Source organism: Protobothrops mucrosquamatus, unplaced genomic scaffold, assembly GCF_001527695.2.
Source record: "Protobothrops mucrosquamatus isolate PMUCROS unplaced genomic scaffold, P.Mucros_1.0 scaffold7233, whole genome shotgun sequence".
In the NCBI taxonomy this organism is placed as follows: Eukaryota; Metazoa; Chordata; class Lepidosauria; order Squamata; family Viperidae; genus Protobothrops; species Protobothrops mucrosquamatus.
This window is the reverse complement of record NW_015393038.1, coordinates 38,341-49,834: the sequence shown is the minus strand read 5'-3', so window position 1 is coordinate 49,834 and position 11,494 is coordinate 38,341. Positions and strand designations below refer to the sequence as shown.

General features: G+C 46.4%; 1 protein-coding gene across 1 annotated transcript in view; it reads left to right on the top strand.

The window, feature by feature from the left end:
- Window positions 1-1,428: 1,428 nt before the first annotated feature.
- LOC107300487 (phosphatidylinositol N-acetylglucosaminyltransferase subunit Q-like) overlaps window positions 1,429-11,494 on the top strand; it is a gene marked incomplete at both ends in the record, with an annotated part of 18,236 nt that continues 8,170 nt past the window's right edge. The window contains 5 exons of the mRNA XM_015829814.2: window positions 1,429-1,560; window positions 3,549-3,669; window positions 6,594-6,720; window positions 7,942-8,095; window positions 10,129-10,273. Of these exons, the coding sequence (XP_015685300.2) occupies window positions 1,429-1,560; window positions 3,549-3,669; window positions 6,594-6,720; window positions 7,942-8,095; window positions 10,129-10,273 (679 nt within the window). The remainder of the gene's footprint in view (window positions 1,561-3,548; window positions 3,670-6,593; window positions 6,721-7,941; window positions 8,096-10,128; window positions 10,274-11,494) is intronic.

Here is an 11,494-nt window from a genome sequence, read left to right as displayed (position 1 = left end):
TCCAAGCGCCGGTTTTAGCTCCAGCAGTTGCTCTTTATTACACTTGTGGACATAATTTATTAGAAGGCATTGGGAGGAAATAACCCCTTGTAATTAGCCTTCAGGAGATGACACCCTGATGCCTGTAAAAGCGCACCGTTAATTTTGAAATGTCATAGGGAATTGAACTGTCAGAGCTATGCCAGTTTATTGTCCAAGTAAGCAATGGCATATTTTAACCGGTCTTCCGGCCCAAAATTCCCAGCCTGTGGAAAGCTAGGATGTCGGGGAGTAAGGTTTTGATTTAGGCATTGGTTTGTTACAGTCAGCTCTCGGTTGTCCTGGATTTATGACCACAATTGAGCCCCCAATTTTTGTTGCTAAGGGAGACGTTTGTTAAATGAGTTTTGCCCCCTTTTACAACTGTTAAGTGAGTCGCTGCGTTTGTTAAATTAGTCCCGCGGTTGTTAAGCAAATCTGGCTTCCCCATTGACTTTGCTCGTGAGATGGTCACAAAAAATGACCCCGTGGCTCTGGGACTCTGGCCTAAACGTGAACCAGTTGCCAAGCATCGGAATTTTGATCACGTGACCACGATGTGGCATCGGTCATCAGTGTGAAAAAGGGCCATAAGTCACTTTTTTTCAGTGCCGTTGTAACTTTGAACAGTCTCTAAACAAACTGTTGTAAGTAGAGGGCTGCCTGTAAAATGCCGTTGCCTAGCCCCAAAAGTAAAGTATTAATACCACTTTACAAGGCCTTGGTAAGGCCACACTTGGAATGCTGCATCCAGTTTTGGTCACCACGATGTAAAAAGGATGCTAAGACTCTAGAAAGAGTGCAGAGAAGAGCAACAAAGATGATTAGGGGATTGGAGGCTAAAACATACAAGGAACGGCTGCTGGAATTGGGTATGTCTAGTTTAATGAAGAGAAGGACGAGGGGGGAGATGAGAGCAGTCTTCCAGTATCTCAGGGGCTGCCCTAAAGAAGAGGGAGTCAAGCTATTCCCCAAAGCACCTGAAGGCAGGAGAAGAAGCAAGGGGTGGAAACTAATCAAGGAGAGAAGCAATCTAGAACTAAGGAGAAACTTCCTGACCGTTAGAACAATTAAACAATGGAACAACCTGCCTCCAGAAGCGGTGAATGCTCCAACACTGGAAGTTTTTCAGAAGAGACTGGACAGTCACTTGTCCAAAATGGTATAGGCTTTCCTGCCTGAGCAGGGGGTTGAACTAGATGACCTCCAAGGTCCCTTCCAACTTTATTATTATTATTATTATTAATAATAATAATAATAATAATAATAATAATAATAATAATAATAATAATAATAATAATAATAATAGTACTCTGTTGCTTTCTGAGAAGCGGAAGTCACGGGAGGCAGGGTGATCCTTCCTTAGCAGCCAGATGGTTTTATTGGGGTGCCCGTCTGTCTTTTCTCCAGGGCACTGACATTCTGGCCCCTGTCTTTCGTCTGGAGCAAACTTTCCACCTACGAGCAGCTGAGGCATCGGTTCCAGCATCTCCAGGTCATCAGCAGCGAAAAGGCAGCTTCAGATCAAGTGCAGGTGATGAGGTAAGAATTCCGCAGCACGAAATGAAGATGTCAGTGCTGCTAACCGGATTTTTTGGGGGGATTGACAACATATGGAGATGCAACCATTTTCTTTCTTATGTTTTACTCTTGGAATTGGAGTTAGACTTAGATGATACTGGGGGGAGGAGGAGGAATGTGCATGGGAGTTTAGTTAGACATAACAATACTGTAACTAGGGTGAGAACCCAGGTTTTTGAAATAGGAGATGATAAGAATTGGCGGGCTGGAGAACTGGAGGGAAAGCCTGCATTTCAAACTAATTGGGGGATGTGATTTATGACTGCAAATTAGAGGAGGGAATTGTGCTTTGATACTATGTGCTCAGGGGAGGGGAATTCAGAGTTTGGCTTCGGCTATGTAAGTGGCTATGCCACTTTCCAAAGGCATCCATCTATTACGCAAGCTAAAACTGCTGAAAGCAGGTTGGCGTCTAAAAATAAAATTCGCTCCTGGCTCGTTTTAAGAAATTGCACGCCTTTGTTTCCAGCTGTAACAAGACACGGTGGTTTGGATAAAAGTCGTAGGGAGAAAATGTCAGCTTCCTCGTCATGGTAGTACAAGAGGGAAAGAGGGAGGGAGGGAGGGGGAGAGAGAGACAGCGAAAGAGAGAGAGAGAGAGAGAGAGAGAGAGAGAGAGAGAGAGAGAGAGAGAGAGAGAGAGAGAGAGAGAGAGAGAGAAAAGAAAGGAAGGAAGAAAGGAAGGAAGGAAGGAAGGAAGGAAGGAAGGAAGAAATGAAGTGAGGGAGAGGGAGGGAGAGAGAGAGAAGAGAGAGAGAGAAAGAAAGAAAGAAAGAAAGAAAGAAAGAAAGAAAGAAAGAAAGAAAGAAAGAGAAAGAAAGAGGAAAGAGGAAGAGAGGGAGAGGGAGGGAGGGAGAGAGAGAGAGAAAAAAAAGAGAGAAAGAGAGGAGTGAACAGCCTAAGGCATTTTGGTGTCCCAGTAGGTTTATATGCAAGGAGCTCCCTGGGGTGGGAAAAAAAGAGACTCTTGATATTGTGGTATTGTCTGTGTGTGTGTGTGTGTGTGTGTGTGTGTGTGTGTGTGTGTGTGTGTAAGGGAGTGAGTGAGAAGGTTTTTTTTTATAAGTGAGGATAGAACATTCTGTTTCCCAAAATATAGCTGTGTGTGTGGGCACGCTTCTCATTGTTTCTGAAAACATTCTGTTCCATTGTGTTTATATTTTTATGATGCTGCACCTGAAACACTCACACTGGACTGGAAATTTGGGGCTTTTTACCCCCCCCCTGCTGCTGCCCCCGTACCACTGCCCACACAACTTCCATTTCTATCCAGCAAGAGAGAGTTGCCCAGGAAACAGGCTGGCATGCCAACCCTGGCACAGCTGTAGAGAATAGCTGTGCAGCACCTGCCCCTCCACAGTTGCCGAAACCTCAGATGCCTTTGAAGAACTCCTGGATTCTACTTTTCCCTTTGCAGGTAGCCCTTGACTTCTCACCATTCGCTTAGTGACGTTCAAAGTTACAAGGGCACTGAGAAAGGTGACTTGCATCTGTTCCTTACAGTTACAACCTTCATAGCATCCCCACAGTTGTGGTCAGGCGTGTTTGGAAAATCTAGCCGATGGCGTCTTATTGTAGATGACCAGGCTGAGCCAGATGGAGGAGTCAAACGCGTCAGCAGTCATGAATCGCTGGGTGCCCACCATCAGTCATGAATCCCTGTGTGTCCAGCTCCCTTTGAATTCCTTCTATTCTTATCTCCTGCTTATTTCCCTTGGCTGTCAGTAGTTCAGATTCTTGTAGAGAGCTTAAGCTTACAATAGATCTTGGTCCACCTTTGAACTGCCTGGATCTCATGATTTCCCCGGTGCTTGACCCTTATTCCACAAACGACGGTGCATGCAACGTGTAAACTTGGTTCTCACCCTACGAGAGAAGCTTGAACGTGTCTGAATTTTGAGGAGCGTTTAACTCTACCTGACATGGCAAACAATGTTTTCCCAACGCAGGAAAGCCAACATCTTTATCTCTCTCCTCATCGACGTGGCTCTGGGTGTCCTGCTCATGTCCTGGTTGTATCAAATGAACTGGATCGGTTATCTTGCCAGTGGCCTCCTCCCAATGGCAGACGTAAGTTTTCCTTGAGCGTCATACACTGAGGTTTTAACTCAACTTGGTGGGGGGTGTACAGGTAGTCCTCGACGTACGACCACAATCACCAAGCCCAACATTTTCATTGCTTAGTGCAGGGGTAGTCCACCTTGGCTCTTTTATGACTCGTGGACTTCAACTCCCAGAATTCCTGAGCCAGCTAAGCTGGCTCAGGAATTCTGGGAGTTGAAGTCCACGAGTCATAAAAGAGCCAAGGTTGACTACCCCTGGCTTAGTGAGACAGTTGTTAAGCGAGCTTTGCCCCCTTTTGCAACTGTTCTTGCCCCAGTTATTAAGTGAATCAACTTAGTAACACGGTTGTTAAGTGAATCTGGCTTTCCCATTGACTTTGCTTGTCAGAAGGTGGCAAAAGCGGATCATGTGACACACACACACACACACACACACACACACACACACACAGCCTGTGACACTGCAGACCGTCCCAAATATGAGCCAGTTGCCAAACGTCTGAATGTTGATCGTGCGATCATGGGGAGGCTGCAATGGTCGTAAGTGTGAAAACTGGTCACAAGTCGCTTTTTTCAGTGCCGTTGTAACTTTGAACGGTCACTAAGCGAATGGTCGTTAAGTCGAGGACTACCTATATGTTGGGAGGTCTCTTAAAAAGGAAGCAACGGCCTGGTTCACACACTCAGCTGAACCATCTTGTGGCTGGGTTGTAAGTCTGACCCTGGGAATTAGGCCACTGCAGCTTGCCTAGCAAATTTTAATTTAAATTCTCCCTGGCTTGACATGTGTGCATGCAGTTAGTGTCCACTCCAGGTGGGTGTCAGGGTGACTCACTCATCCTCCCCGTCTCTGCTGACTTCTGACTCTCCTTAGTGGAAGAGCTGCAACGGAGAGCACACCAGCTTTCATATCTAGTAAGCAATCATGGCTTAGATCAGTGTTTCTCAACCTTGGCAACTTTATGATGTGTGGACTTCAACTCCCAAAATTCTCCAGCTAGCAATGCTAGCTGGAGAATTCTGGGAATTGAAGTCCGCACATCGTAAAGTTGCCAAGGTTGAGAAACACTGGCTTAGATGCTGGTTCAAAGACATAGGCTCCTTTCCCCCCCCCCCCTTCTCTTCAGTGGAGCATGGGTAGGAGAACTTTCTAATAGCTTGTGTCCCGTTAGCCGGGACTTCCATTTGGTTTCCATCTTGGGGCTTTTCTATTGATATCAGATCCACTTAATCCTTGCAAAGCCTGAGCTACTTCAGATTTCTTTCCCTCTGATCCAGGACCAAGTATTTCTCCTGGACTGCATCCAAAGCCGGCGTGACCACAATGTCACTGTGGACTAACACAGAGAGCCACAGCCATCAGGAATTTCAGAATGTTCCTACCACAAAAATGCTTCACTCAGGCAGCTTTACATTGTTCATTGTTTTATAAAAGCATCACCGCTACCCATTTTAAGCAAAATATATATATATATATATCTCTGATGGAAGTTGGCCATGATATTGAATTAACTGAGAGCCCGGCCAGCCACCAGAGAGAAGAAGATTTGTTGTGATGGCTGCGGTTGTTATTCCCATAATGAATTCTTGCAGCTTTTGATTGCTAAAAGCCCTGTGGCAAATACATACAAGACCTTTCAGTCCATCAATCATAAGAACTTGTGATCCGTAGCCAAGTACGGATAAAAAAAATATTACATCCCTCGTGTAAAATGACATTCCTTTGCTCTCCATTCCCCTGCCTCTCTAGTTTCCGTTCCCATTAACGCTCCTTAGCCCCAAGCCACTGGGTGCTAAAAGTCATCTTTTCCCCCAATCCAGGCTGAGAAACAACACCCTAACATGCTATCGTGGTTTAATGGTGGCTAGTCCTGTATACGTGCATGCAGAAAACAAAATCTGGCCGGCGAAGATCACAGTGGGATTTAAATCCATTGATCGGTGTTTCTTAACCTTAGCAACTTTAAGATAAGGCTGTCTGGGGGATTCTGGGAGTTGAAGTCCGCATATCTTAAAGTTGCCATGGTTGAGAAACACAGTATTTGATGCTTCCGATGCATTTTCTTTCCATGAGTAAAAAGGGAATAAAATCATTCAGGATCTCTTAGCTTTTTCTGAAAATCACCCTTTATCCTTTAAACAGGGCTTTTCAACCTTTTCACCCATTGTACCACTTTTAGGATATGGCAGTATCTGAGTACCACCAGTCGCCTAGCAAGGGGTCAAAAACTTGATGACACCCCCCCAAAAAAGGAAAAAAGTGATAAAGTACAGGTAGTCCTCGACATACAACAATTCGCTTAGTGACTGTTCGAAGTTACAGTGGCACTGAAAAAAGTGCCCCCCAAGCCACAGCCGAGCAAGACACCTGCCTGCCCACCCGGCGGCGCTCTTCCTTCTGTCCGAGGTTTCCATTGTTGTGAGCATTTCTGTTGAGGATTGGCAGCGGGTGTGGGGTGGGGGGTGTTTGGTTTTTATTCCCCCTCGTCTGCTGGGTGGTTGCAGCAGGTTTTGGTCACTTCACATGACCCTGGGACACTGTGACTGTCATAAATATGAATCGGTTGCCAAGCATCTGAATGTAAATCACAAGACCCTGGAGATGCTGCAACATTCCAGCTGATTGGTGCTTCTTCTGGGCTCAGCAGAAGCGTCAGGATCAGTGCAGAGCTCCAGCTGGAGTCTGGCGCTGATCCTGGCACTTCCGCTGAGCCCTGACAGCCCTCCAGCTCCAGCCGTCTCTCGCTCAGGCTTCTGCGGTGCTGCCACCGGTTCAGCTCATTCCTCTCCCCCGCTATCACTTTTCTAGGATGGTCGCGTACCACCTGCCAGGTGCCAATGTACCACAGGTGGTACCCGTACCACTGGTTGAAAAGCCCTGCTTTACAAGCTATTTTCCACTGATGCTGGTAATCTCTTCCTTTTCGGCAGCATATCGCCCAGCAGCTCCAGAACCTCCTGCAGTGGCTGATGGGCGTGCCAGCTGGTCTAAAAATGAACAGAGCTTTGGATCAAGTCCTGGGCCGTTTTTTCCTTTACCACATCCACCTCTGGCTTAGTAAGTGCCCTTATCTTCCTTTTGTGTGTGGCATGTGACAAACTCCTTTGTGCCGGTCAGAGAAAACCAGCTGATGCCAGCTGATATTTTAGACTACAAATCCTATCATCCTTGACTTTCTTGGCTGGCAGGCACCAGGCTGGAGAAAGCAAGAACTGCACACAGTTCTGAATGTGTTGTTGAAGGATGAATCTCTTGTAGAGGTTCTAGAAGCTGTTCTGGAACCAGGGACCTAAGATTTGAGAACAGGACATGACACCTCAGAGTCGTGTGTCCCATTCTTGTCTACGTTGCTATGCCAACTGTCTTTGATACCCAACAAGCACACTCTATGCTCTTACAGAGCTCATGTTTGTTTGTTCTTTGGACTGTTGGTGAGATACAAAGGCGTGGTCATTTTAGGCTCTGTTTTATTTATTCTTGTCATTGTTGGGTAATTCCAAACTTTCGATGGCCGTTGTTTCATCAGGTTTGTATGACTGTTCCTTTACAGTGTTATAGGCTCAGACTTGGGTCATCAGTGGTGGTATCTAACCATCTTTTCTCTCTGTCTCTTTTTCTATTTGATTTTTCCAAGCATTGGGATTGTCTCCATTGACTCTTACCTTGGCACGATGCACCCAACATTTCAAAGTTTTAGCTTCATGTTTAGGGCTTGCAGTAAGTAACCTGTCACAACACCTGAACAACTTGTTCTTGACAGGCAGGCAAAGGATTTATTCAAATAGCAGATTTCACGTGTTTCTCAACAAGCTACAATCTTAATGGGCATCATTTCCATTATTGTTTTGTAAGAGGTTTGATCTTTATGTTGGGGGGGATAGACAGTTTTGGGGCTATTTGCAAGAACAATTGCAGGTTGAGGGGCTGCCATGAACCTATTTTCCAAAGCACCAGAAGGCTGAACAAGAAGCAATGGATGGAAACCAATCAAGGAGAGAACCAACCTAGGACTAAGGAGAAATGTCCTGACGGTGAGAACAATTAGCCAGTGGAACGGCTTGCCTCCAGAGGTTGTGAGGGCTCCATCACTGGAGGCTTTTTAGAATAGACTGGAGAGCCATATGTCTGGAATGGTAGAGGGTCTCCTGCTTGAGCAGGGGTTGGACTAGAAGACCTCCAAACCCCCTTCCAACTCTATTGTTCTGTTCTGTTTTTTCTGATAATTCTCATTGATGAGAGATGGTTGCTGTTTTTAAGTGCTGCTGTTTCCTTGTCCAGGCTACATCCATCTGATGTCTCCATTCATTGAGAAGATCTTGTGGTATGTTGGCTTGTCAGCTTGCCTTGGCTTGACCGTGGCCCTTTCCATCCTCTCCGACATCATTGCACTCCTGACGTTCCACATCTACTGTTTTTATGTCTATGGAGCCAGGTGGGTGTGTTAGGTTCACTGGGTTATCAGGCAAACAAAACAGTGGAAGGACTTGCCTCCAGAAGTTGTGGGTGCTCCATCACTGGAGGTTTTTAAGAAGAGATTGGACAACCATTTGTCTGAAATGCTATAAGCTTTCCTACTTGGGCAAGGAGTTGGAGTGGAAGACCTCCAAGGTCCCTTCCAACTCTCTCATTCTGTTCAAGAAGTTCTCCTCACCTTCTGCTTATCTTCTATTAAATGGGGGAATAATTGTGTTTTGTAACTGTGGACAAAAATAAGACATCGGCCATCATCTCATCAGTTGAGGTTTCTCAGACGGATTACAGCTCCTTCTGCTCCTTCTCTCCTGTGCCTTCATTCAGTAGAATTAAGGACTCTATTAATGTTAATTCTATTAAAAATAGAATTAAGAAGGGATTGGGCAACCATTTGCCTTGAAATGGTGTACGGTTTCCTGCCCGCGCAAGGGGTTGGACCCCGAGATCCCTTCCAACTCTGTTACTGTGTTATTAATAGTTTCAGTTTGATTGAACCATTTGACTTCCGATCTAGAAAATGGTATTTTGGACGTAAATGTTAGAGAAAGGAACCAACACCTGGTTTCCTTAAAAAAAAAAAATGTTCCTGAAAGGATAGCTCCAAAAACTAAAACAAACTTGCACAAAATAAATCATAAGAGATTGAAAAAAAAAACCCCACAATTTCTTATTATGGAAAGCAGGTCAGAAACAAATGAAGGGAGCTGGGCAGGCAGATAATGAGTGAGGAGGGTAGTACACAGATTAAAGATAGCATTTGTAACTTATTGATCAATCCAAAGCAAACACACAAAACAAAACCAGATCCAGATGACATATTTCCTAGATGCCTTCTAGCAGAATTTAAAATGTTCTCCCAAACATTGAGGGCCTCCAGCAGGCTTGTGCTCACCAAAATACAAAAATAGCAAAAAAAGAAACAAGCTCAAAGTTGCCAGTGCATTCCATTCCCCATCCCTTCATTAGCAAACCCCGCTCTATGGGTTGATTTCCACTTGAAAAGACTTTTTTTTGTTCTTTTTAAGTAGCAAAAACCAAAATAAAACCCGAACCCTCTCTCTTTGGGAAATCGTAGGAAGTCACGGGAATCGCATTCTCCGGCCACTTTTACACGTGGGAATTTTCTCAGTTCTCAGACTGCCTTTTTCCCCATTGCCCTGACCTCAGGATCTCGTATTACCCTCGCTAAGTCCAGCAGCCAACCCACACAATTTCCCCATTTTCCATATATATGTGTAAGAAAGGTTTTGTTGCGATCCTATTCAGACTGTGGCTGGGTCCCTGAGCCAAACATTCCTATCCTCTTGCAAATACTGGCCCCCCCCCAGCCACCTCTTACAAGGGTGGGCGATCCTAACCCTGATCACCCATGTGGCAGCATCCAGAGCGTCCCCTAAATTCTGCAGCCAGCATCTGGGGGCTACAACAGATCCCCTCAAAAGATACTTACGTCCCAATTCTGGAGTTCCAGCAGCGGCGCTGGGCACATGACTGCATCGAACACTTGATAACTGCCTCACCTTTATGGTGTTTGCAGTGTTCAGAATAACAGAATTATTACAGAGTTGGAAGGGACCTTGGAGGTCTTCTAGTCCAACCCCCTGCTCAAGCAGAAGACCCGTAAACCGATCGTCTACAACAGAGGTCCCCAACCCCCAGGGACCGGTCCACGGCATGCCAGCAACCGGTCCGCATAGACAAAGCCCCATCTGCAGGATGCAGGCAGCACACAAAACCACACACAAACACACCCTCCGGTCCACGGAAAAACCCCTCTCCACGGAACCGGTCCCTGGTGCCCAAAAGATCGGGGGTCTCTGGTCTACAATAAAGAAACCTATTTGACCCATTCTGATAGCTGTTCTGGTTGCTCATCCCTGACACCGCCCTTGTTGTCTGAATGGACTCCCCCTAGAACCGAGTCTGAATTAGAAGCCTGGGCTTTTATTTCTGGGGCAGTCCTGACTTTCTGTTTTCCTTCTCTGGACTTAGGCTGTACTGCTTCAAGATTTACGGCTTGTCCTCTCTGTGGCGCTTGTTCCGAGGGAAGAAATGGAATGTCTTGAGACAGCGTGTAGATTCCTGCTCCTACGACCTGGACCAGGTAGAGACGCTCTCTGGGGACACCGGCAGAGCGGTAGCGAATGGGGTGTTCACCGACACACCTCCGGGTGCTTTGGGGAAAGGCTTTCATTTGGTTTTATTCCCAGCAATAACCGTGAATCTGCAGAGTTATGGATGCATTCGGGGGGGGGGGGGGGTAAAAAAAAACCAGTCACAATTACAATCTCTGCGTAGGCGGTCCTCGACTTACAACAGTTCACTTAGTGATCGTTCAAAGTTACAATGTCACTGAAAAAAAGTGACGGTTTTCCCCACACTTACAACCCCTGTTCATGGGATTTAAAGTTCGGGCCCCTGGCAACTGGTTCATATTTATGGCGTTTGCAGTCTCCCGGGATCACGGCGATCGCCTTTTGCGACCTCCTGACAGGCGAAGTCAGTGGGGAGTGTGGGGGGCAGGTTCACGTAACGACGGTGTTCCTAATTTTACAACTGCAGTGATTCACTTCACAACTTTGGCAAGAAAGGGTGTACGGTGGGGGGAAAGCTGCTTAATGAATGCCTCGCTTACAAGGGGGGACTTGATAGCAGCGTTCCAGTATCTCAGGGGCTGCCCCAAAGAAGAGGGAGTCAAGCTATTTTCCAAGGCGCCTGAAGGCAGGAAAAGAAGCAACGGATGGACACTAATCAAGGAGAGAAGCAACCTAGAACTAAGGAGAAACTTCCTGACAGTGAGAACAATTAACCAGTGGAACAACCTGCCTCCAGAAGTGGTGAATGCACCAACACTGGAGGTTTTTAAGAAGAGACTGGACAGCCATTTGTCCGAAATGGTCTAGGGCAGTGATGGTGAACCTTTTAGAGACCGAGTGCCCAAACTGCAACCCCAAACCCACTTATGCATCGTTGGGTGCCGGGTGGGTGTGGCCCAATTGGGTGGGTGTGGCCCATTCAGTGGGCGTGGCTGTGGTGGTAACGGCAGACTGGGTGGGACTAAAAAGTTCAATCAATTCCAACTTTGCAAGATCTTTTTTTTTCCCGCGAGAAGTTGAAATTGACTGATTGATTGAACCTTTTTTTTTTGCACACGATGGCGGAGGCCTAAAGCGAAAAGGTTTTATAAAACCCAGCTGAAGGCCTAGGACTGGGGCGACAGCGCGCGTGCCCACAGAGAGGGCTCTGAGTGCCGCCTCTGGCACCTGTGCCATAGGTTTGCCACCACTGGTATAGGGTTTCCTGCCTAAGCAGGGGGCTGGACTCGATGACCTCCAAGGTCCCTTCCAACTTTATTACT